This window comes from Coregonus clupeaformis, chromosome 33 (assembly GCF_020615455.1).
Source record: "Coregonus clupeaformis isolate EN_2021a chromosome 33, ASM2061545v1, whole genome shotgun sequence".
In the NCBI taxonomy this organism is placed as follows: domain Eukaryota; kingdom Metazoa; phylum Chordata; class Actinopteri; order Salmoniformes; family Salmonidae; genus Coregonus; species Coregonus clupeaformis.
In genome coordinates this window covers 6002181-6029732 of record NC_059224.1, presented here as the reverse complement: position 1 = coordinate 6029732, position 27552 = coordinate 6002181, and the positions used below count along the sequence as shown (strand labels likewise).

Genomic DNA, 27552 nt, shown 5'->3' with positions numbered 1-27552 from the left:
GCAACTCTTCGCCTTTGATAGCATATTATTTAAAAAAAATCTACTGTATAGTTAGGCTACTAATATTTGTGTATCGATGCATATAAATTCATATTAAAGATACCCTAAACAAACAATGTGGTTTTATTCGTCCAGTCTTCATGCTTGACCTCTTTATATGTTCAGCATGCTTTAACAAGGAGGTCGTTAACGTATCCAAATATCCACACATCAGCATCTCTCCTCGCCACACACACCTCCACACACACCTCCATACCTCCACACACAGCTCCACTGCTCCACACACAGCCCCAAAGCCCCACACACAGCCCCACAGCCCCACACACAGCCCCACTGCCCCACACACAGCTCCACTGCTCCACACACACCTCCATACCCCCACACACACCTCCATACCTCCACACACAGCTCCCACTGCTCCACACACAGCCCCAAAGCCCCACACACAGCCCCACAGCCCCACACACAGCCCAACAGCCCCACACACAGCTCCACTGCTCCACACACACCTCCACTGCTCCACACACAGCCCCACAGCCCCACACACAGCCCCACAGCCCCACACACAGCCCCACAGCCCCACACACAGCCCCACAGCCCCACACACAGCCCCACAGCCCCACACACAGCCCCACAGCCCCACACACAGCTCCACTGCCCCACACACAGCCCCACAGCCCCACACACAGCCCCACAGCCCCACACACAGCCCCACAGCCCCACACACAGCCCCACAGCTCCACACACAGCCCCACAGCCCCACACACAGCTCCACACATAGCTCCACACACAGCCCCACAGCTCCACACACAGCCCCACAGCCCCACACACAGCTCCACACATAGCTCCACACATAGCCCCACAGCTCCACACAAAGCTCCACACACAGTTCCACAGCTCCACACACAGCCCCACACACAGCTCCACACACTGCTCCACACACTGATTCACACCCTGCTCCACACACAGCTCCACAGCTCCACACACAGCTCCACAGCTCCACTAACAGCTCCTCTCAGCCAGACATTGAGACCTGTCACATGCATACTGTTTACCATTCATCACCCATCCTCTCTCCATCTCTCGCTCTCTCTCTACACACACCACTGCTTTCCATTCCACTACCCTGCCTCACACAGACTTGCATGCAAGCATACACACACATACACATGCATGTCAGTAAAAACACACACACACACACACCCCACCCCCTGCTGGTCTCCTTTCCGGCGGCAGGTAGCCTGGTGGGTAGGAGCGTTGGGCCAGTAACCGAAAGGTTGCTGGATCGAATCCCTGAGTTGACAAGGTACATAAAAATATGCCGTTCTGCCCCTGAGCAAGGCAGTTAACCCACTGTTCCCCAGGCGCCGAAGACGTGGACGTCAATTAAGGCAGCACTCTGCACCTCTCTGATTCAGAGTAGTTGGGTTAAATGCGGAAGACACATTTCAGTTGAACGCATTCAGTTGTACAACTGACTAGGTATCCCCCTTTCCCTGTCCAGTCCTGACATTGCTAATGATTCTCACTGGGGCACAGGATGGTGGGTGACAGAGGCAGACCAGGGCGGGGGGTGAATGTGGGGTGAATAGGGGGAGGCGTGGGGCGATGGTGGTGGGCCGTGGGCCGTGGTCCTGCTTTCTGCATGGTGGAAGGTTGGAGGATGCTCAGACACTGGGAAGATGGTAATTTATTACATTTAAGACAGGCATATCAGCCTGCATTCAGATCACTGGCTGGGCGAGAGGGTGGGAGGGGGAAGGTAAACACAAAGGAGGAGAAATTGGGAGCAGAGGAAATGGAGGACAGTAGTAGGAAATAATGTGCAATGGGAGAATTTAGCCCCAGGCATGGTGCATGTTTTGCTTATTTCTGTATAGTTAGGGTATTTATAATTCAAATATATGCCTTTGATAATTCACCAGCATAGAATATCAAAGGTCAGTGTGTAAGATTTTTTTTACACATAAAAAATTATAAATTAAGTTTATTTTTTGGCAAAAAGAAATGACCACATGATTAAGGCTATATTTTTCTTCCTCATTGTGTTTGTAATGATGAAGATAAAAGTGAGTAGTTTTTTTCATTTTATTTCAATTTCTGTAAGTTTATCTCAAAGTAGCTTGTCAATTTCAATCAAAGTTAAGGTAAAATTATGCAATATTAATTAAATAAACAAAAATATTTTGCTTGGTAGACTATATTTTTTAAGTTTTTCAATAAGGTTATGGATAATATTAATTACACATAATATGTTGTTATAGGTCTATATAAACCAAAAAAATATACAATTTTAAAACAAAATATTGTTCAATCACAAAGGTCGGGAGGCTCATTTCCTCGAGCCGCTAAATGGCAATGGAATTCAGTAACTTCGTAACCATTTCAGATCCAATTGGTTTCATAAGGTGTCATCTTCAGAAGTTAGGGCAGGTTTATCAGTGATGTCACTCCCATTATTCTCTAACGTTACATTGAAATTGGAGTAGCCTACAGAAGAGTCAAATCGTCTGTTAAACTAGGCCTTGAGTTGGTAGCCATAGGACTAACCTACAGATCTTCAGACAGCTATAGGCACTCAGGCTTACATTTTTTAAGTGGAGGGTCTGATATCATATGTCAGTGAAGTGAGGTAGTGTTCTTGTTGACCCGAACCTATTCTTTTGGTAGGCTAGGTAGGCTATACTTACCCGAACTGTAAGCCTGCAGGAGTGCGAAGAGGGAACAGATTTACCAAGATCCGAAGTTTTATTTTTGTATTCCGCATATGAACCGTTTTAAACAAACATTCGAAGAAATGTGGTCGTTGCCAAGCTGCTGTTGTTTTTAAACATCGGAATCAAACAAATTCCTCTCTCCATAAGCTTCAGGGGTGGAACAAGATGGGTTAGGCCATACGATGTCATTATGTCGAGTTTGTTTTACTCCAATGGACTATATTTACATGTAATTTATTTAATTTGAATAAAAATATAGATCTGTTCTTTATTGCAATCTAATAATGGAGCGAATATTTATATTTTGTTATTTGGGTTTGTATATACTGTTTTTTCAGGATTTTTTAAAATTCTAAAGTAAATTCTTGACTATCACAAAATGCACATTTAATTTACAGTATATATAAACCTATCTACTATCTTTACTTTTCCTGTTCTTCAAAAACGTTAATTATTTCCTCCCTGCAGTCAAGTGAAAAAAGTATTAGAAGATATGCCTATTATTAGCCTTGTAAAATCAACTATCTTCCTTTTATGTGAATAATAGTTTATAATTATGTATAAATGCATTATTTCATAACTGCCCATGTTCATGTCCAAATCATTTTAACTTGGACTACACCTTACCTTCAAATCAGGATGTTTCATAATGTATTTCAGACATTTGTCACAACAAAATCATAAGGATATCTATCTTTATCTGTCCAGTATCTCTCTGTAAACTACATAAATTCCTTGATGCGCATGTTGTTGGTCCAGAAGGCAAGTCTTGTTCGAAAAAATCTAGTAGGCATTTATTTTGCCTACTTTAATAGAAAAAAAGGTTCTACATAACCAAAACATGTTATTTCGCTTGCTTCACGTGGAACCCCTAAAGGGTCTATATATAGGACTCCAATGAACCCTTTTTTCTAAGAGTGTAGGGTGTCCATGTCAAGGAAGGGAACGCCGAGAGACTGGGAGAATTCGAGCCAACACGCCTACAGCATTCCCACAAGCATTCCCACATTCTCAGACACAATACGATGACCACTGTATACAGTGTCTGTTAGTGTAAACTGTGTTAACTGCACTGTTATCCAAACCAGGCGCGCGACCAGCAGGCCTACTTCAAGGCACCCAGATCTGTCATAAAAAACAAAATATGTGCCCAAATTATTTTAAATATAGGCTAAAAGTATGCCATATAAAAAATATGTCAAGGCTCATTGGTGAGGCTATTTGCGCAGAAATTCAACTCCTGTTTTTGTGCCTATCCATAGGCTATGCTATGCATGACATAGCCTAATGTAAGCCTATGATTTTACCTGGATCATTATTACAGAAAGGGGGAAATAATTGTCCTTTTTACCATACTCCAAACCCTTAGGGTTATCATTCTCACCTCTTCTCAAGACTGCACTTTTCCCATCTCAAGGCTTTTGCGCCAGAACCCTTGCGTTAAAGCATCAGATAGTTGGGCAAGTTAGGTCATTTAAGCAAACAAATGCAGTTTTCTTGACGGTAACGTTAAAGGGGAAGAGTTAGTGTTGAATTGCCATCTACCAAATTATTTTCTTGGTGACTGTTATTTTGCGTCACCCTCTCCCTTATCCAATGCAAACAACATTCGCTGGCGTGTCACAGGCATTGCTCCAATCCCCCTTTATTTAGCAGTATGGGACTGGTTGCACCCTCCCTCTTTCCGGGTTCTGTCATCACCTTCTCCCGCTGATCAGTGGAGCCAGTCTATCCTATAAGCGCGCTCACAGCCAACCTGCTAACATTCGCTGACACCCTCACATTTCAGAGCGGGAGGAAATGGCCACGAGGACCGACGCATCGATATAGTGTGTTTATCCTCGGACGTTCTTTCTTATTAGATTTAATTCAAAAGCGGTGCGTTGGAGGAATAGACTGCCTTCTGGAACTAATAATCTCTGTACACCGTATTTAGATTACCTTGACAACCGGTCTCAGTGATTGACAGCAGGACCGATACATGTGCGTTGTCCGATGCGCTTTTTGGAAACAACTTTTAACCGAAGGTTCTAGTTGGTCTTATCCGTTATGGTGATTTTTCCATTTAGGCTATTGCAATATTTTTTTTCTTGTTGAAAAATACACATCTACACCTTGTTGCGGGTTTCTTCTTTATTGCCACTGCGGATTATAATTTTCAACTGGATGTAAAAGGCATCAATTTGATACACCACCTTCTCTGCGGACTGACACTGTACCTGACCACCCTCTGCGGACTGACACAGTACCTGACCACCTTCTCTGCGGACTGACATAGTACCTGTTTCTTACCTCTTTATCTCCAAGACAAGCGCATGTCGATGGCTCAAAGGGTAGGGCTTAGTGCACTTGCAATGTACAATCTCTTAGTTGACTTTAAACGCCTGCCACATATCAATCGAACTGAACTTTGCAATTTCCTTTTGGAATACCCATAAGTAATCTGGACAGGCTGAGAACATCTCAACTCTCCACATACAAGTAGCCTACAAGTTGATATTTTCTAAGCAGTCTGCACCCTGTATTAGATTAGTTGTTCTGTTTTCCATCCATGGGGAATTTGATTAAATTAATGTTCACTGTCATTATCATGCGTAAAGGCTTGTGTTTTGGGCGATGTCTGTAGCCTACGATATGTCCGTGATAGAAGCATACCAACAGTGTCCACGAGTTTCTCACATTTACCTCTGTCTTTCTCCATCCAGTACGATGAGCTGTCCCACTATGGTGTTGGGATGGACGGAGTTGGACTCCCGGCGTCCATGTATGGAGACCCGCATGCTCCTCGGCCGCTTCCGCAAGTCCACCACCTGAACCATGGTCCGCCTGCACATCCAACCCAGCACTATGGAGCCCACGCACCCCACAACATCATGCCCAGCATGGGCAGCGTGGTCAACGACGCACTAAAAAGAGACAAAGATCAAATCTATGGGTGCGCATCAGAAATATTCCACCTTTTTGTCTACTAGGTTTTCCTATTCTTATTAGACCTATACTCGTTACATTTAGAAGTTATTAGAGTATTTATTGATACTTAGAGAAATTAGAACCAAATCCTAACTTGACTAGGCTACGTGCGTAAATCGAATGTATGTCAATTGCACATTTTGAGCAAATAATGTGTTTTACGCGGATGCACGCATCTCAAGATTGTGGCCCTTATTCTGAGGGGAGACACTTCACATTTATCAGCTATGCTAGGCTATAAACAAATACAAGACACGGATCATGAAACCTCAAATACAATGCAGTCCACTTAAACAAAATGTTTATATAACATTCCTGGTCTAATTGATGTTGATGTTTTGTCTGCATCATGATGCAGTCACCCGTTGTTCCCTCTGCTCGCCCTGGTGTTTGAGAAGTGTGAGTTGGCGACCTGCACGCCGAGGGAGCCTGGAGTAGCGGGCGGCGATGTTTGCTCCTCAGACTCCTTCAATGAAGACATCGCTGTCTTTGCAAAACAGGTACTTGTGGTTTATGATATGCCCCGTTTTTATGACCTAAAATATAGATAACGATAGGAATAGGGTTTTTTATACCCTTTATCTGTGCTTTTAAACGTTCAACATATTTTCCTTAATTTATTTATGTTTGATAATTGATGGACGGATAGATGGATTGATTGATTGCTTGCCTGTTTGATTGATCTATTGATGGACTGACTGATTGATTGCTGTATACAGACAATAGACTAATATGATGTTTTCTCTATAGATACGTGCAGAAAAACCGTTATTTTCATCGAATCAAGAGGTAGACAACTTGGTAAGCCAATTAAATTAAATGTCCACCTTTTACGCATCAATTGCGCAGCTGGATAAATCGTGTGATATGGGCTTGTTTGAGTTCACTTTGTTTGAATACAACAAGAAAATTCAGAACGTTCCATAGAAGGTGCAACAGGAAACGCAGACGAGTCGTAGTCAAAGGCCTATTCTGCTCCTCTGCAGCGGCAAGCCGCGGAGGTCCTTGCCTTGGGCATCCCCAAAGCAGGGACTGTCTAGGAACCAGTTCTGTGCTAAAGCATCCATTTGAATAAGGAAATACATTGTTTTAAGTCATGTAACATACTGTAACATATGACTACTTTACTGTATAGGCCTGCAGTGTGCATTCATTCATTTATGTTGTTATTACATAGGCCTAGTTACTATTCATTTGAGGAAAAACGTGTCAGCATGACTAAATCCTAAATGTTATATTTTCTTTTTTTCCAGATGATCCAAGCTATTCAAGTATTACGATTTCATCTTTTAGAATTAGAGAAGGTAAATTATGTTTTATTGTAAATCTTTGCTTTTTTTTGTTATTATATATTTTTGTAAGAACGTTATACAATCATTCATAACAGCACAGTTTTAACTTCTTGAAATGTAATATTTTACTCTAAGTCACATAGGCCTACGCATTGCCTAGGCTGCTGCACCGAGGTCTTGTAAGGGTGCTGCTAACACACATTTTCATTGAATAGGTGCATGAGCTCTGCGACAATTTCTGCCATCGGTACATCAGTTGTTTGAAAGGCAAAATGCCCATCGACTTGGTCATAGACGATCGAGATGGCTGCAAATCCGATTTAGATGACCTGACGGGATCTTCCGCAAATCTAGCAGATCACGTGAGTGTCTAGGTTTCGAAATGACATATTAGTGCTAATTTTGGCAAGGGGTGCTGCTAAAAGCATGGTGTTTAGGATGTACAAACTATAATTTCAAGATCGTGGGCAATTTAGCATAATTGTGAGTCAGTTTAATAGATAAGAAATTGAATCAGCAGTTTTTAAAATAAAGGTCTCACATTTAATTTACTGGTAACTATTAAACAATTATTGTATTAATAACCTATCAACAAAAAGTAATTGAATGCACATAAATGTCAGCTAAATCAGTCCCTTAATTCATGTGTGTTCCCATTTAATTTTGTCCAGCCTTGTTAAGGGTGTTGTGTAATGAGGGAAGTTTCGTAGAGCTCTCATGTCTTCTTAACATGAGAGAGGGTACTTCCCCTTCAGCTCTATTGTAGAAATAATCGACATTATCTGTTCATCAGAGAGAGAATGACAATTATATGACAATGTGTGCTTATTAGGAAGCACATTTTATATTAGTTTATATTATTTCCTTAATTGCATTTTTTATGTTTTTAATTTCAGCTAATATATTAGTAATAGATCAATTAAGATGTATGATGATTATGATGGTGATGATGATGAGAATCATGTTAATGATGGTGGTGATGATGATGATGATGGTGGTGTTGATGATGAGGATGGGGTCTGCATGATGAAGAGTACAGCTGGATGTGTCCTGTTGGGTCTTTCCCCTCTCCCTCCCTTCTTAGAGGGCTCTGAGGACTAGCGTTTGATATTACACTTGAACGCTAAACCAATTGGATTACTATTATCGGTAAAGAGGAGGGTCTTTGTCAATCCATGGGCCTATAGGGTGCCCTCTACACGGGCTCTTTCTCCTCCCCCCTGTCACATGTCAATTCAGATGGCATGGTTCCATAATAACCCTATGATACTGGAGCAATGGCAGGAACTTTGAGTTGGGGAGATTCCTCATATTAGATTGCTGTCCTGTATACTAAGTAGGTTTATCAGAAGTAAGCCTCTTATGACTACCAGATGAAATTCTGTCTTCTGTCCACATTTCATTCCATTGCATTCACATTTTTAGGTGGTGTTGCATTTTCTTCATTCAGTGGTTGTAGACACAAACACACTTTGTATGTATTGTGAACATTGTTCAAGGTTCACTTATCTGACAGGACATTCTGCTGCTGGCCGTCCTGTGATCCAGTTCACCTTTTGTCCAATGCATTATGTACGGGCTGAACTTCTCTGGGTGTTAGGGCACATGCAGAACAGTGTATGTGAACGTCTTCGTAATATGATAATAATATACGCCATTTAGCAGACACTTTTATCCAAACAGACTTACAGTCATGCTTCCTACATTTTACGTAAACACATTAAACATGTGGTTTCCATGTGTTTGATGCCACTCCCTTCACTCCATTTCAGCTATTATTATGAGCAGTCCTCCCCTCACCAGCCTCCTGTGGTGTAAGGACAGATGCAATACACACGCAGAACGGTGTATGTGAATGCCAACCACTCTTTATGATGGGCCTACTTCATGTTTGAAAAGAACAACAGCTGTTTGTGTAGCTGTGTTGATTAGTGGTTGTGAAGGCAACTTCAGCCTCCATTTCCAGTCTTTTACATCTGCATTATTTCGGTAACAACTGTCTGAATTGTGAGACTAAAAGTAACTAGTATACGTGTGAGAAGTTAATGAAAAATCTTCTGGAGTTTACTAATTCTATTTCTAAATTGAAGGCAGGTAAACCTCACAATGAGGGCAAGTACGTACAGTATGTCGGCCTGAAAATGCTTCTCTTCGTGACACACCAACTCCGCCTCTCTTTTGGAAATGTGAGCTCATATCCCTATTAGAGTGAGTCCACAACCCAGCCTATATCCAAGAGAGAGCTGCTCAGTATCCATGTTTATATCATAAACTTACAGAGTAAGAAGACTCATCTAAGTTAAGGGACGACTGGCTTGAAAAATTGCAATTTCAGTCAGCTTAACCAGCTAGCTGATACGACAATTTCTACTGTGATTGAAGATCAGTTGAAATCAGTTATGATGTCATCAGTTGATTTATTTGTATTATCTTAACTTCTCTACCTTCATGGATCTCAGTTTCTAAGATACATTTTAAAGAAGGAGAGACCTCACTGTATCAGTAATTAATGTCTTCTTAACAGCTGGGGTGTGATTGAGTATAGAACCGCCTTCATTAGCTTGATAAACGTGAAAACACATGGAACTTTGAATGGGGACGTCACACAAACAGCTTTCTAATTACTGTGTTTTGGGATGGAAAAGGGGGCCTGCCCGTCGAGCTCGATGAGAGGCCTCATTCACACTGCGCTGCCATTGTTGCCATGATTATTCTTGTCGTTGGCTGAGCTCTTCATCTGAGCGCCATCCGGCGAACAGCTGACGCCAAGAGGCTGAAGAGGTTGCTCTGCTGTTTGGCCCTCAGCTTTAGATTGTCTAAGTACCCTGGTCCCTGTGTCTATATAGCCCAATAAATAGGTGTTCAGAGAGACCACTGGGCTTCATAATCAGTCAAGACACCGGAGGATAGAGGATAGGAAGAAGTGTTGCTGGAGCTCTGGTGCTGATTGGTTTGGTTCTACAGGATTAGCTAGTGTAGCTGAATATCAGCTTTAACGGTTTTTGTTAGTTCTTTTCTTGGCGCCGTCTCAGTCTCAGGGAAAATGGTAACTTTGATTTTGGGGTTATTGGATTATGGATTGTTTGGGCATGTTCTATTTTCTTATTGACGACATGGTCATGTTGTTCAATATTGTGCACTGTGGTATATCGGCTGGGTTTGTGTGTGTGTGTGTGTGTGTGTGTGTGTGTGTGTGTTAGGGAGTTACATTGATGTTGAGTAATGGTATACTGTATCCACTGTTCTCTAATGTGATCTCTCTCTCTCTCTCTCTCTCTCTCTCTCTCTCTCTCTCTCTCTCTCTCTCTCTCTCTCTCTCTGTCTGTCTGTCTGTCTGTCTGTCTGTCTTCTCTCTCTCTCTCTGTCTGTCTCTCTCTCTCTCTCTCTCTCTCTCTCTCTCTCTCTCTCTCTCTCTCCTCTGATGTTGTGTGGCCGGGATGGGGGATATGTTGATGACCCGATGACCCTCTCTGTGGACCCCAGAACCCAGCGTCCTGGAGAGACCTGGATGACGCTCACTCCACGCCCTCCGTGGGCACCCCTGGGCCCTCCAGTGGGGGCCACGTCTCCCAGAGTGGGGACAACAGCAGTGAACTCGGTAAGAGACCCATAGCTTCTCTTTAGACTCTACTCCATATCAAAGGTTTTCCTCAGTGCTGACCTCATACAAAGGCAATGGTATTTTCTCTACTTGTCGGCTGTAGATCAAACTTAGCCTCTCCAAAGATCCTAATGATAAGCAGTTATCGTTGCTCTATCCTTATCATTCAGATGAAGTTGAGATAAGAGGTTGTTGCTGAATCAACAGATAGTTTACTGGGTTTTGATGGTGACTTTGTAGTTTTATCACCTATCCAGGTCAGGTGATAAAGTTCAAAAGTTTAATCTGATATGATAAGGGTCATTATTGCCAATTACTGGTTTTGCATGATTGTGTCCAGTATTGTTGTATAATAGCCTACTTGGTTTTCTGTCCGTGTGGCGGCTGTTCATTTGGCCTGTGATGAGCTCAGTGGAGGCTGTAAGGGTTTTACCACTTGTTTTTGTTTTTCTCTCCTACGGCCACAGTAAAAATAGAATACTTCAAAGCAACTTACCACCCTCTGCCCATCAGGCATCAATAACAGAGCATTGAGCTAAACAATAGGAGGATGCTTTGCAAGACAAGAGCAGTTCAGAGGATGAAAGGACAGTCAGAAAAAAATATTAAGTTCTGATTTTACCACAGTTTCTTCACTTATCCTAACTATCTGAAAAACATGTTCAATGAATTTCACTTAGCCTAACATCCATGGCATGTTTAATGTCATTGTATGCCCGAACACAGTAACACTGACTATATGACTTGTATTGTCAGCAAAGAGAGGGGAAGAGCATGGTGTGAATGGCTTTTTCCTTGGTTCCTCTAGAGTTTTTATTTTTTATTTTTTAAACAACAGCGGGGGGACACCCAAAGTCCATGCCTCCCTGCCCTTTTGACCTGGGTAGAGAATGCATAGAGGCTGGGGAAGCACAGTCCCCCCCTGCCGTGGAGCTGGGAAGGACAGAGCCACTTTATGTATGGAGGAACAAAGGGAGAAAAAGCCCCAGAATGATCAGAGGCCCAGTCATAGTCACTGGTAGCAGGATCTGATGCTGCCCTGCCTACCTCCTGCTCCCTCTGCTCCTCCTGCTCCTCCTGCTGCTCCTCCTGCTGCTCCCCCTGCTCCTCCTGCTGCTCCCCCTACTCCTCCTGCTGCTCCTCCTGCTGCTCCCCCTGCTCCTCCTGCTGCTCCTCCTCTGCCTGCTCCTCCTCTGCTCCCCTGCTCCTCCTGCTCCTCCTGCTGCCCCCTGCTCCTCCTGCTGCCCCTGCTCCTCCTGTCCCCCTGCTCTCTGTCCTGCTGGCCCCCCTGCTCCTCCTTATCTCCTCCTCTGCTCTCCTTCCTCCTGCTCCTCCTGCTGCTCCCCTGCTCCTCCTGCTGCTCCCCCTGCTCCTCCTGCTACTCCTCCTATACCTCCTGCTGCTCCTCCTTCTCCTCCTGGGGCCTCTTTGCTCTTTTTTATCCCTTGTTTTAATCCCTTGTTTTCATCCCTTGTTTTCAAGGGGATGAGGAAAGTAAACACTTTTAACATAGGAAGGGAACTGGGGGCCAAAGCAGGGCCTTTCCGTCAGTAATGCAGGCCTGGCTAGGAGATTACTGATGCTCTTCAAAGTACCTACTATGAGGGAGCTCCTATTGTCCTAATGAACATTAGTCGTGGTTGTTTGGGCCAATGATAAAAGCCTTAAAATGGTTAACCTACAGTCTTATCTAATGGGGGAGCATCATGGTTAGTGTGGTTGCCACGTGGTATCAACCACAGGTAGTTGATATGTGGTTGGTTGGTTGGTTGGTGGTGTAGTTATGGCTTTGTGGCTATGTTAGCCGTATGGCTAACCACTAACCCATTGGCTTATACAGTGTTTGGTTGTTTTCTTGTAAGCTGCGTGATATGCAGAGGGGAATGTCTTTGATTCCACCTCCCCCAGAGTGACTCTCAGATAAATGGGTCACAGGGACAGTTCTAAAAGGGATGAGCTATCCTAGGAATGTTTTTTGGGAGGCAGGGCTTGGAATGTCCATCACAAAGTCAAAAATAAAAAACGAAAGGAACCCAAGGGGAGCTAGCTGCTGTGAAGCCGCAGTACACTAGCGTTTAAAAAGAGGGCAATGCAGAGAGGGAAGAAACAGGATGCAGTCAGTGCATCTTTTTGTCTCCTCCGGATACCACCGAAGATGGAATATAGAACTGCTGGTGGTGACATACCAATGACACTGCAGGCTAATGTCCCCATTTAACCTGTCACAAGATGTTCTCACGAATAACAAGGGAGTGAGGCACAAGAACTAGAAGTGTTCATCTCAATCTAACCCTTACCAATCACCACTCAAAATCAATAGGATATAGGCCTCTAGGGGGAACGATTCTAGATCTATTCATCAACATCAATATAGGATTCCCAGTGTCTTGGAAAGCTTCCAGACAACAGCTCCCATTTAGCAGTGTGCATCATGGGTAATAACAGGAGGGGCTGGGAAGTGTCATTGGTGATGGATCAGGTCCAGCTGAGCTCATTAGGCAAGCTGCACTGGGTTCCCATCACTGATGCAGGCCGGGATACAGCGATCAGTTCTGTTTGCTAATAGCCCACCCTGCACTTTGTCTGATATGGACATGTCATCATGTGGATTCTCTTGCCTCATCTAGTTGTCCCAGTTTATACCTAACCGTAGGAGCACTGGTCTCTGATGTTGTTGATGAGAGAGAGAAAAGGAGAGAGAGAGAGAGCGAAAGAGACGTACATCTACACAAACAACAAGTGTGCGGTTAAAATTGGCAAAAAACACACACATTTCTTTCCACAGGTCCATGGGGTGAGACAGGGATGCAGTTTAAGCCCCACCCTGTTCAACATATATATCAACGAATTGGCGAGGGCACTAGAACATTCTGCAGCACCCGGCCTCACCCTACTAGAATCAGAAGTAAAATGTCTAATGTTTGCTGCTGATCTGGTGCTTCTGTCACCAACCAAGGAGGGCCTGCAGCAGCACCTAGATCTTCTGCACAGATTCTGCCAGACCTGGGCCCTAACAGTAAATCTCAGTGAAACAAAAATAATGGTGTTCCAAAAAAGGTCCAGTTGCCAGGACCACAAATACAAACTCCATCTAGACACCGTTGCCCTAGAGCACACAAAAAACTATACATACCTCGGCATAAACATCAGTGCCACAGGTAACTTCCACAAAACTGTGAACGATCTGAGAGACAAGGCAAGAAGGGCCTTCTATGCCATCAAAAGGAACATAACATTTGACATGCCAATTAGGATCTGGCTAAACATACTTGAATCAGTTATAGAACCCATTGCCATTTATGGTTGTGAGGTTTGGGGTCCGCTCACCAACCAAGAATTCACAAAATGGGAGAAACACCAAATTGAGACTCTGCATACCCGCTAATTATCAAAATCCAGAAAAGAGCCGTTAAATTCTATAACCACTTAAAAGGAAGCGATTCCCAAACCTTCTATAACAAAGCCATCACCTACAGAGAGATGAGCTTGGAGAAGAGTCCCCTAAGCAAGCTGGTCCTGGGGCTCTGTTCACAAACACAAACAGACCCCACAGAGCCCCGGGACAACAACACAATTAGACCCAACCAAATCATGAGAAAAGAAAAATATAATTACTTGACACCTTGGAAAGAATTAACAAAAAAACAGAGCAAACTAGAATGCTATTTGGCCCTAAACAGAGAGTACACAGTGGCAGAATACCTGACCACTGTGACTGACCCAAACTTAAGGAAAGCTTTGACTATGTAGAGACTCAGTAAGCATAGCCTTGCTATTGAGAAAGGCCGCCAAAGGCAGACCTGGCTCTCAAGAGAAGACAGGCTATGTGCACACTTCCCACAAAATGAGGTGGAAACTGAGCTGCACTTCCTTACCTCCTGCCAAATGTATGACCATAATAGAGATACATAATTCCCTCAGATTACACAGATCCACAAAGAATTTGAAAACAGACCCAATTTTGATAAACTCACTTATCTACTGGGTGAAATACCACAGTGTGCCATCACAGCAGCAAGATTTGTGACCTGTTGCCACAAGAAAAGGGCAACCAGTGAAGAACAAACACCACTGTAAATACAACCCATATTTATGTGTATTTATTTTCCCATTTGTACTTTAACTATTTGTACATTGTTACAACACTGTATATATACATAATATGACATTTGAAATGTCTTTATTATTTTGGAACTTCTGAGTGTAATGTTTCCTGTTAATATTTATTGTTTATTTAGCTTTTGTTTACTATCTACTTCACTTGCGTTGGCAATGTTAACATACGTTTCCCAAGCCAGTAAAGCCCTTAAATTGAATTAGAATTGAATTGAATTGAGAGAGAGAGAGAGAGAGAGAGAGAGAGAGCCCGCCCCAGGCAATACTCTAGCCTTCCCCACGGCAGCAGGCCCCCCCATGTCACGAGTGCAGACACTAGGGCAGGCAGGGAGGCAGGGAGGGAGGCAGGGAGGGAGGGAGGGAGCGGGGCAGGCAGGCGAGGGGGCTAGGCCACGGGAGGAGCGTTCCACGGGTACGATTTTGAGAGTAGTGCACCGTCACACTGGTTAGATTGGCTGAGTTGCCAGGGAACAGTCAGAAGCGATTACCGTAGCAGAGGATCTGCCCTGCGGCCTTCCCTCTCTGGAGCAGGAAAAAAGAGAGGGTTGGGGTGAGAGGAGGAGGGGGGCTAGGAGGGGTTGACGCTCTTGAAATATAATTAGGCCGTGCTGGTGACTTCTGGCTGTTCTGGCTATTCTGGCTGTTCTGGCTGTTCTGGTTGTTCTGGCTGTTCTGGTTGTTCTGGTTGTTCTGGTTGTTCTGGCTGTTCTGGCTGTTCTGGCTGTTCTGGTTGTTCTGGTTGTTCTGGTTGTTCTGGTTGTTCTGGCTGTTCTGGCTGTTCTGGCTGTTCTGGCTGTTCTGGTTGTTCTGGTTGTTCTGGCTATTCTGGCTGTTCTGGTTGTTCTGGCTGTTCTGGTTGTTCTGGTTGTTCTGGTTGTTCTGGTTGTTCTGGTTGTTCTGGCTGTTCTGGTTGTTCTGGTTGTTCTGGTTGTTCTGGTTGTTCTGGCTGTTCTGGCTGTTCTGGTTGTGCTGGCTGTTCTGGTTGTTCTGGCTGTTCTGGTTGTTCTGGTTGTTCTGGCTGTTCTGGCTGTTCTGGTTGTGCTGGCTGTTCTGGTTGTTCTGGCTGTTCTGGTTCATTCTGGTTAATTCTGGTTAATTCTGGCTGTTCTGGTTCATTCTGGTTCATTCTGGTTCATTCTGGTTCATCCTGGTTGTTCTGGTTCATTCTGGTTCATTGTGGCTGTTCTGGCTGTTTTGGCTGTTCTGGCTGTTCTGGCTGTTCTGGCTGTTCTGGCTGTTCTGGCTGTTCTTGCTCATTCTGGCTCATTCTGATTAATTCTGGTTGTTCTGGCTATTCTGGTTCATTCTGGTTCATTCTGGTTGTTCTGGTTCTTCTGGTTGTTCTGGTTGTTCTGGTTGTTCTGGTTGTTCTGGTTCATTCTGGTTGTTCTGGTTCATTCAGGTTCATTCTGGTTAATTTGGTTGTTCTGGTTCATTCTGGTTCATTCTGGTTCATTCTGGTTGTTCTGGTTCATTCTGGTTCATTCTGGTTGTTCTGGTTCATTCTGGTTGTTCTGGTTGTTCTGGTTCATTCTGGTTGTTCTGGTTCATTCTGGTTGTTCTGGTTTTCATTCTTTCTCTCATTTTCTTTCTTTTCTTTTTCTCTCTTACATTATTTTCAGTTATTTGGTTCAGAAACATAACTAATGATTTAAAATCAACAAATGCTTAATCATTGATAGGTATTGTTTTTTTATTGATTATTTCACCACTCAAGTCATTTCTGAAAATAATGTCTCTTCCAGCCTGTGAGACAGGACATTAACTGTCCTCTCTGAAACGACAGATCTCTTCAACACCATCCTCCAAGTACTCTCTTCCTACAACAAACCTAATTTCTATCAGTCATAAGACCGACAACTTAGAAAAGAAAACTGTTATAACAGCTTGTTATAACATCTATAAATAGAGAGGGTGAGGAATAGAGGCCAAACAAAGTAAAGGAGACAGTGGCCAAACAACCTGCCCTGTCATGTCCTTGACTTAGACTACACCATCTGTCAGAACACCTCCCCACCCCCACACACCCCACCCCACTCAGTCCAACTCATCCTTTTTAATGTCAATATTCATTAGCTGAAATATTTATGCATGATTATGGGTGCATATATAGAACCCCTTTGATTGATGCATCCCCAAAAACAAAAAGACATGCCAGGGCAAATCTTATGAAAAGTAGGGTTCCAGTCCCGCCTCCGGGGAGGAGTTTCTCAGATGCATTATTCACATGCCCTCCAGGCAGGCTTTCAAGGCATCTCTGCCCCGAGGGCAAGAAAAATAACCACCACTGTTAAAAGAAAATCATCTCGGCTGATGCACAATTAATGGTGGAGAGGGAGAAGGAAAGAGACAGAGAGAGAGAAAGAGAGAGAGAGAGAGTGCACAGAGGGTGCTGTGATGGAGAGCAATGGGGAGCGAGGGCAGGGGCAGAAGCCGCGGAAATCTCAGTTTAAAATGGAGCCTTCTAGCCTTGATCCGTGCGACGGTTCCCATTGAAATCGAATGAGGACGCCAGGCTAATAATGCCAGTAGGAGAGAGATGCTGTGTGCATGTGTGTTGTGTGGCTGTGTGTGTGTGTGTGTGTGTCACAGTGTGAGTCAGACAATCCAACACAGACAGACTGGAGGGGGGTGTGAAGATGGAAGGGGTAGGGTGGGTCACTGAACACATGGGGGGCTTGAGGGGGAATGACCGCAACCCCGCAGCCCCATAACACCCCCCTCCATCCATCCAAACATCCTTAGCACACATAGCCCTGCTTTCAACTTCACAGGTGAGGGGGTTTGTTATGTTGTTGTGATGTCATACCTTAACCATGAGGTCACAACTGTTCTTTTCGTTATTGTGACTTTTCTTCCTTTTTTGTCTACAACTAAACCATTTGTCTATAAAAATATGAACGCAACATGTAAAGTGTTGGTCCCATGTTTCATGAGCTGCAAAAAGCTTATTTCTCTCAAATTTTGTGCACACATTTGTTTACATCCCTCTTAGTGAGCATTTCTCCTTTGCCAAGATAATACATCCACCTGACAGGTATGGCATATCAAGACACTGATTAAACAGCATGATCATTACACAGATGTGCTGCGGACAATAAAAGGCCACTCTAAAATGTGCAGTTTTGTCACACATGTCTCAAGTTTTGAGGGAGCGTGCAATTGGCATGCTGACTGCAGGAATGTCCACCAGAGCTGTTACCAGAGAATTTAATGTTCATTTCTCTACCATAAGCCGCCTCCAACATCGTTTTAGAGAATTTGGCAGTGCGTCCATCTGGCCTCACAACCACAGACCACGTATAACCACGCCAGCCCAGGACCTCCACATCTGGCTTCTTCTCCTGTGGGATCGTCTTGAGACCTGTCTGTAATAAAGCCCTTTTGTGGGGAAAAACATATTCTGATTGGCTGGGCCTGGCTCCCCAGTGGGTGGGCCTGGTTCCCAAGTGTGTGGGCTAATGCCCTCCCATGCCCACCCATGGCTGTGCCCCTGCCCAGTCATGTGAAATCCATAGATTTGGGCCTAATAAATGTATTTCAATTGACTGATTTCCTTCTATGAACTGTAACTCAGTAAAATCTTTGAAATTGTTGCATGTTGCGTTTATATTTTTGTTCAGTATGAATAAAAATTCTGCTGCCTGCACATTGTGTCCGGCCACGGCTCTAACAGTCATTACTTAATGTCAAACGTGCAGCCCTGCTCTAACAGTCATTACTCATGTCAAACGTGCAGCTCTGATTGAATTAATAGCTCAGAATTTTTTATTGAGCTCTGTCACTACAGTATATGACCCTCTACATTATCCAGAACTGTAGCAGAGTGTGGATGAGGTGGTGCAAATGTGTGAAGATGTGGAATCTTCTGTTGCTATGCTGTTGCTATGCCCTAGACCTCTGCTACCCTTTCAGTGTGTGTCTCTGGCGAATGGAGGTGGTGTGAATGGAGGTCAAGTGAATGGAGGTGACGTGAATGGAGGTGATGTGTCTAAATCAAAGAGTTCTCCTAACATATCCGTTCTCTTATCTCAGGAGACGGCCTCGACAACAGTCTGGCGTCGCCGGGCACAGGAGACGAGGACGACCAGGACAAGAAGAGGCAGAAGAAGAGAGGCATCTTCCCCAAAGTGGCCACCAATATCATGCGAGCGTGGCTCTTCCAGCACCTTACAGTAAGACAGCATGCCCAACCTAGCGTCTAGCTCCAGCCCGAACCAGTCTCCATTACTGGGGTGGTTTTGGTTCATGTACCCCAATCACGTCTTGCTCTGCGCAAAGTACACCCTCATTTGCAACCTGTCATGACTGTCATCCATTTAACCATGAAGCCTATGTTTTGTACGTATCTTGTGACTCTTCCCACGTTCCCCATGCGGGTAGGCCAAGTACTCCTGGGGGTATTAGTAATACAAGTTACTGCATCCAACACAGGGGCTTCGGTCTGTGGCTTTGTAGTCCTTCACCGAACGGTTTTCCCTGTGATGTTTTCTTTGTAAAAAAAACTGTAATTGTGGCTCTAGGGAACAGTGTGCTGTAAAAAAGACAAGTAGTGTATGTTGTCTAACTGCAGCCTCTCCGTCATACAACACTTGTTAGGAATGATACCACTTTACTGAGCGTCTGAACTACGTTTTACAAAAACAGAATAGACTACTTTCCCAGAATGCAACTCCTCTGTTCACGCTCAGAAGGACTATCTGACAGTCCAACGACTTCCAACCAATCAAGTTTCACCTTTTTATCTCCGGGCCCAATACACGGCGTCACGGTCTCTAACTCCTCCTCCTCCTCCTCCTCCTCCTCCTCCTCCTCCTCCGGTTTTCTACTTTTCTCCTCTCCCAACTCTTAGATGTTTTCATATGTCCTTATTTGTTTCCTGGGTGAACAGCTCTCACACATCTCCTGTACAGGCAGGAATCCTTTCCTCTAACAACCTTTAGATTCGACAGATAGAAAAATAAGAGGGAAAGGAGGGCTAATTGAATGATCCCCTCTCTGTTCGCTGTCTCTTTTCAGCCTTACTGGTTAAGCACAAGTGTTTGTCATGGAAGGATGTGCCTCGTGAACACGGTGTGAGGGGGACTTTGGCCCCTCAATGTCCTCTGAATGGTCCCATCGCAACATGTGTGAATTGTGAAAGGAGACGGATTATGTTTCGTCCCGACTTTACCGTCGAGGCTGGGGTCTGAGGAGGGGAAAGGGGGTCTTTCTCTAGATAGTCTTAGCCTTCAGCTTTTGTGCCCCTGTTCTGAGAAGGAACTCTAAAGATCCTCCTCTACAAAGGTACAGAGAAAGCAGCAGTGGAAGATTTAGATTCATTCTAGGATTCCTTATTGTCCCATTAGATTCATTCTAGGATTCCTTATTGTCCCATTAGATTCATTCTAGGATTCCTTATTGTCCCATTAGATTCATTCTAGGATTCCTTATTTTCCCATTAGCATGGCCAGAGAGTAACTGTTGGTTTCCATGCGAGCCATGCTGTCTGAAGACCTCCACCTACATGCTGATTGAGATAGATCTTTGTGAAGCTCTCTTAACGCCAATGTATTGAATTAGTTACAACAAACATACACTGCATTTAGCAAAAATACAGCTATAAAAAGCTGCTCTTGTTCTACCATGAGGCCCTATTGGAGCTCAAAGGAATAAGTATTGTTTAACCACAGCTCAATGACAGGTGACCTGAGTAAAGTAGCATACCTGATAAGGGTTATACATTGGAGCGAGGCCTCAATGTGACAACACTCTTTGGATTGGACTGGAGACATTAGCAGAAGGTTTTATTTAGGAAGACAGAGAGGTTCTGCTGGGTTGAGGGAGGAGCACTGAGCCATCCGTCACTAGACTGTCAGCCACCAAGCTGGGAGGTGACCATGACGATCACTTGTGGCAACAATGGCTTTTGTCACCACCATTGCGGTTTATGTGTGTCTGTGTGTGCGCTGTGTGTTTGTGTGTGTGTGTGTGTTTCGTGCGTGCGTGCATGCATGCGCTTGTGAGCTTGTATGCGTGCATGTGTGCGTGCTCTGTGTGTGACTGTGTGTGTGTGTGTGCTCTGTGTGTGACTGTGTGTTTGTGTGTGCTCTGTGTGCGCCTGTGTGTGTGTGCTCTGTGTGTGACTGTGTGTGTGTGTGTGTCTGAAAGGCCTGTTTAAAAATGATGTGCTTGGGAGCTCATCCCTCACCCGGTGACCACAGGAGGTGGCTGAGGCCCTGACAGCGCCCACCACCCTGTACCCTGTAAATGGGCAAACTCTGTCTGCAATCTGCCGCCCTCCTCCCTCTGACACACCGCCAGCAGCGAGGCAGGGGACAGGGAGACAGGGGGACAGGAGCCGGGCCCTATTCAGGCCCTAACAAAGGTGGCCATTGTGTTCCTTTGTATCACATCTGATCATTTGTCAAATCATGTCAAATAATGCCACACGCTTTGAGCCCAAAGTGGTTGGGGGCCAATCAGTGGTCAGTCTTGGTTGTTCACTTGTGCTTATGCTAACTAGAGAGATAGACTTGTGTGTATATTAGCCAAGGGTCACTGTGGATGTGAGTCAGTCACTGGGCGTGATTACATTTCCTGAGTTTGACTTTCCCTTAGGGTGTGAATGGAAAGACCCTGGTCGTATGTGCGGTGTGTTTCTGTCTAGACATGATCATTCTAAATGAATGCAAGCTGGGTGTTTATTTATTTTTTGACTGAAGATGTTGTTTTTCCTGTCCTCCATCTACCACAGCACCCTTACCCTTCAGAGGAACAGAAGAAGCAGCTAGCACAGGACACAGGCCTCACCATCCTGCAAGTGAACAACTGGTGAGTAGCTAACCCCCAAGGCCCCACGCTAACCCTAACCCTTGTGCTTCATTCTCTCCTTTCTTTCTTCCTTTTCTTCTTTCCTTCTTACCTCCTCCCAGGACTGGCTCATAGTCTCCTGTCTAAATCTATGCTACAGCCATGTTTTTGGAGAAGCCAGCACATTCTAAACTCAGCTCTTTGGAATTGGAACTAAAATGGAAGTGTTATACATACTCAATCTATCTTCACCGTCTGGTGGACACTCTGAAACATTAACAGGGAGATGTATCCCCCCTCCCCCCCCTCCCCCCTCCCCCCCCCCCCTCCCCCTCCCCTCCCCTCCCTCCCTCCCCCTCCCCCGCTCTCCCCCCCTTCACAATCCCTCAGCCTCATTTTACATGTATGACATGATGGATTAAAGCATCTTTAAGGCCCGACAACTCGGCCCCTTTGTAGATGGCTTAGCACATTTTGGGAAGGGGGGTGGGGTCCAATGTAATGATCACAGTGGAAAGAGGAACATATTTAGGGGAGTTTGGGATTTGGTTTCGAGGATACATTTCTGGTGTCTTATCTAAAAGGCATCGTTTTACTTGGAGCTTACACAGGGTCAGGTTTGGAATAATTGATATGACTTTGGCTTCTCACGATTAATCATCCCCCATCCCAGAGTCCATGGTAGGGTCTTCTTTAAGTGTATCGGGTTCTCAACACACCTAATTACATAGACCTGCACCTCTAATCCCGAGGAGTTAAGAATTCTATAAGTTTTATTCATGGCTCTACTTCAATACACTTATTAAAGCAGGCGAATGCTTAGCTTACCTATCTGTCTGTCCTGTTGGGTAAAGTGGTATGTCTCTGACCGAAATTGGCCAAACGTTTAGCTTTATTACAGCCTGAGGCTGAAGGGGCTAAACCCAAATCAATAGATCTGGTAAGCTATGTGGCTGTCTCCTAATACCCCAGATCATGTCAATAAGAATAAGACTGATTATAAACCTAATCCTTGAAGACACGAGAGATTGGAATGCTAGTAAAACTGGCGTAGGAAATTGTCAGATTCTGTTTGATTGTGTATAGTTATCTTTAAGGAAAACTCCACCCAAACACTATATATTTTTATTTGTTTCATTAGTCCGTTGTTGATATAGTCCCAAAATGTTTTGCATGTCAACAATCAAGTTTTCAAGATATTTAACTTTCAAAATACAGAAATCTGGCCCGTATGATGCATTTTGCATCATATGATGGACAATGGACTAATGAAACAAATACAAAAAGATAGTTTTTGGGTGGAGTTTTCCTTTAAGCAGACCAGGGAGATAAATGCAAAGGAGATCTAAAACCAAGGAGAAGCTTCATGGACTGTACATTCCATGTTGGTTTGAATTTTCTCGCCATTCTCTCTCACTTCTCTCTTCCTCTCCAGGTTTATCAACGCCAGGAGGAGAATAGTACAGCCTATGATTGACCAGTCTAACAGAGCAGGTAAACCACTATTTCAATTGGTTTATATTAATAAGATACAATGGCAATGTTTCCCATGTCATGTTTTTAATTGTACTATACTGCATGATTTTGTAATGTAGATAAGGATGTTTTGAATGCCACTTTTATTGTAATGGTTTATCTCTTCTGTCTTTTGGCTTCGACACATACTGACCCATAGAAATATAATTATAATCTAGTATTATATCTCTATACTGACCCATAGAAATATAATTATAATCTAGTATTATATCTCTATACTGACCCATAGAAATATAATTATAATCTAGTATTATATCTCTATACTGACCCATAGAAATAGAATTATAATCTAGTATTATATCTCTATACTGACCCATAGAAATATAATTATAATCTAGTATTATATCTCTATACTCACCCATAGAAATAAAAGTATAATCTAGTAGTATATACTGACCCATGTCTGGTTTATGTTACATCCACAGTGGGCCAGGGGACAGCATACAGCCCTGACGGGCAACCAATGGGAGGCTTTGTACTCGATGGACAGCAACACCTGGGGATTCGGCCTGGTGGTAACTAAGCAACCTTTATTCTCACCCTGTTATCTGTTCCTTTCTACCAATGTAGCTTAGAATCTGTTTATGTTCTGTTTGTCTATTCATGGGTTATTATTGTATATTGTTATATAAACCTGTGTTTGCACCATGTAATTAGTTCCCCTCTCTGTCACTCATTCTGCAGGACCAATGGGTGGAATGGGAATGAATATGGGGATGGATGGTCAGTGGCACTACATGTAAACCCTCTCCAACCGAGGCAAGCCTGAAGAAGAAGATGGAGAAGTAAGCACTGCCTCAATCTCGCTCCCCTGTTAAATGTTTCACCCACAAGTCCCCCTCCTCCATTGTTCCTCTATCCCTCTCCATCACTTCATCTCTCTCTCTCTCTTTCTACATTTTTCACCCTCTCACACTCATCTGCTCTCCTTCTCACCCCCTTCCTCAATCGTTCCTTGATCCCTCTCCATTCCATCTCTCTCTCTTTCTAAATGTTTCTCTCCTCTCCATCCTCCTCTCCTTCTCGGGGCCCAATCTGATTAAGTGTGGGGTTCTCAACTCCCTCGGTCCCCCTCCAGCCCTATCAGCTCTCTGGCCCTGCTGACAGTTCACAAATCAAGACGTATCGCCTGCCGGAGGCACTGGAGCTCACCAGATTTTATTTAACACCCACACTCCACTGCTCAATGAGCCACGCTATAATGACACTTACCTTGATTAATTGAGCTCTTTATATGTAAATAGGGAGTCCTGTGTTCGCCTCAATCTTCACCGGGCGCCAATTCCGCCAACACAGCTCCTTTTCCCTTCCCGACAATTCCCTGATTTTGCTAATCAAGTCCAAAGAGCATGATGGTGATAGCAGCGAGGGTGCACCACCTAAATTTATAATACAGTCCACATAGAAATATCTTATTCACTCAAGCTGAATAATAATATAATTTTGAGACTATTTCATCCAATCATTTCTCATTGAATGATCATTGACCGGTTACTGTAATGGCATAATACAGGAGGCTGTTCTCCTCCCCTAATTTAATCTGTGGTGAGACCGTATGCTGATTGTGATGGCTGTACACTTACCCAAGGGTTCCATGTGGGGTTGTTTTGCAGTAAAATGCAGTTATCCCATGCATAATGGAGTCAGAGCCATAACATTTGTCTATTAAAAGATCCCTTAAGAATTACACCACTGAACCAGCAATGTCCAAATGTATGTACATGCTGTAAGGCCTATATCTGGCTCTGTCATGTGTAGCATTGTCTTTACCTTATAAGATTTAGGTTCTGTATTTGCAGTGTGTTAGGGTATGTTTGTAAAAGAGACTGACCCAGGCTTCTTCTTTGTGTTACAGGCCTCCATGGTTTGCTCAGGGAAAATCCTGCCACTTGGTCCAATGAGCGCGTGACTCCGCCCCAGTCACACCTGTACCCGTCATCGGACTACGCCCACCTCACCTCCCCACTGGAGCATAGAGGACCACACCCACATCTGCACAAACCCTGCCCACATTGACCTTTAATAATATCATGCCTGGAGGAAGAGGAGGATCTACTAATAAACAACAACAAAAACAACAACATTTGCAGACAACAACAATCTTCCAAAATTAAAAAGACTTCTGAATGAACAACGGAAGCTAAAAGGACCTCAACAACATTTTGACACATTTTTTGTTTTGTTTTTTAAATTATTAATTTATTTTTCTACAATGGTGGACCATGGGGACAAGAACCTTTTAGTCTTTACCCAAGATATATTGGCACAGCCCGCACACACACACACACTAACACAAAAACACACACTTCATCTTATGAACACCCCATTTGAAAACAACCACTGGAATATCGTAAAACATTATGAAGAGTTTGAATAACTGTTGTGGTGTATAGACTTTTGCTTTTTCATTTGACTGTTTTATCCATGTTTGCGCTTTGTGATCATTAGTTTATAGAGTGAGAGTTTATCACTAATCCCACCCCTATGTGCTGTGGAACAGAGAGAATGAGGGAAAGAGAGCGAGAGAGAGATTGCCTCAGAGTCTGCAGCCTGGAGCTTGTCTCCGATGCTGCAGACTGCAGCTCCATCCAGCTCCCAACAAAAAACCAAGCCCTCTTTTTATTTGTATTCTGAATGTTGCCCAAATGCTTTTATTGCCCATGCACTGAATGAATATCATATATTTTTTATTACTCTGTTTTGATTTGGATTGTTCTGTGTTCTCCTGAAATCAGACTAAAGAGCTGATGGGTTGACTTCATACTGGTAAGGTGGATCCTGGACCTACTTCCATTTAGATCATATTACAATAGTTTTATAGCACACAGGAAGAAGGGAAAGGTTTCTGCACTAAATACCAAAATAAAAACTAATATTAAAAGTTGACCTCAGGAGTCTTTTTTCAGCACCTTAGAGAGAAAGAAAAGTTAGAGCTTGAGTTAATACTATAATATGATACTGTGACCTAATTCAGTTGGATAGTTTTTGGTTTGCTGTTTGGGCAATATTTGCATATTAGCTACCTCGTGCTCTACCGATAGTAGATATTTATTAAATATTGGACATCTTTGTAAAAAAAAAGTTTTCGTAATAACAAACAACAATTCGTATTCACACATGAGGTCACGTTACAGTTTTAGTCGATATAGCACGATATAGGACGACCGTTTCTTATTGATTGAGGCTGGCAGGAATGATGGATGACCGACCAGTTTTCGAAATACACTGAGATAGCCAACTCTGAATCCCAAAGCCACACTCGGTCGTTTTTATCAAGACACCATTTTAAAAGAACAATAGGCATATGCCACAAAAATAAGTGTGGGAGCTTCGAGAATTTAATATATTTTCAAATAAGTTGGTATGATGTCACTCCCCCGGCAAAAGGGAAAAAAATACATTTGAAGCTGGGTCTTATAGCCTAAAACAAAACATGGATTGAGATACATTCGTTCATATATCGATTTATTATGAGACTCGTTGATATTGCTGTATTTTTCAAGGATATATTCGTTTGTCTAGTTTGCTGTGGGCTGCTTGGATCATTTATCAATGTCAGCCAGTATACCGATCTTGTGTCCTGCTGTATTGATGAGGAGAATTACATTATTAAGAGAGGAGAGACTCATGGGCCAATGGTAAATGTGCTATTATGAGTTAGGCATACAAGTTAGGCCTATTCATTTTTATTCATATATACGTTTATACATCTATAAATGATTCTTCTTCTTCTTCTTCTTCTTCTTCTTCTTCTTCTTATTATTATTATTATTATTGTTATTATTATTGTTGTTATTGTGTTATTTGAACGGCATCTAATTATTTCAGTTGTTTTTAATATTTCTCTTAATATAGGCATAATCTGTAATAATCATGCCTTTTGAAACAGTTGCTATTTTTGGATTTAGCCTATATTTTTATCTCTCACCGAATAGAAATTCCTCCACATCAGTGAATATTTTAGATAACTCATCAAAGATACCATTGGTTTTGTAAGATTAAATGTAAGATTGCATTTAAGAGCTTTTTGCGTTTTTAAAATCTAATTAATTTCAATATTCTAGCTCTGATAACTGCATACAAAAAAAAAATATTTTCGTTTTGCAACGGTATAGCTAAAAAAGAAAACTAAGGGAACTTGTTTTCTCGAAATAATATTGGTGTCATCTAACCTGCATCGTGCGTCGCATCGCCATGGGTCGGTTGATGGCAATATTTTTTCTGTCAAATATAAAAACTGATAGTCAAAAGCAGTGGCGGCTGGCCGATAGAGGGGCGCTAGGGCGCCGCCCCTTAAATAAAATTATTATTTTTTAAAAATAAAAAATAATAATAATAATAAAAACATCAGTATGTCAATATTTGTGTGTTTGAAATATGGAATGCACACAGTAATATGTGTAAGATATGATAGAAAATCATATTCGCAACCTTTCCTCTGCCTGTCAAACGCCTCGTCAGCTCTGGGCGATACAGAAAGTGCCCCGAGGAGGCGGGTCTACGTAGCAGTTAAGCCAATTGCTAATTT

General features: G+C 43.3%; 1 protein-coding gene across 2 annotated transcripts; it reads left to right on the top strand.

Moving 5' to 3' along the window:
• Window positions 1-4415: 4415 nt before the first annotated feature.
• Window positions 4416-25226, top strand: LOC121548562 (homeobox protein Meis2-like). Of its 2 annotated transcripts, XM_041860034.2 has the most exons (13): window positions 4416-5050; window positions 5423-5652; window positions 6046-6187; window positions 6438-6488; window positions 6941-6991; window positions 7195-7341; window positions 10463-10577; window positions 18732-18871; window positions 21433-21509; window positions 22924-22982; window positions 23450-23539; window positions 23709-23809; window positions 24880-25226. In XM_041860034.2, exons 1-12 carry the CDS (start codon window positions 5033-5035, stop codon window positions 23765-23767), a joined length of 1179 nt encoding a protein of 392 aa, XP_041715968.1. In that variant the 5' UTR covers window positions 4416-5032; the 3' UTR covers window positions 23768-23809; window positions 24880-25226. The 2 variants fall into 2 exon arrangements, with proteins under 2 accessions (XP_041715968.1, XP_041715969.1); XM_041860035.2 differs by lacking the exons at window positions 22924-22982; window positions 23450-23539; window positions 23709-23809; window positions 24880-25226 and adding an exon at window positions 21611-21793.
• Window positions 25227-27552: the final 2326 nt, after the last annotated feature.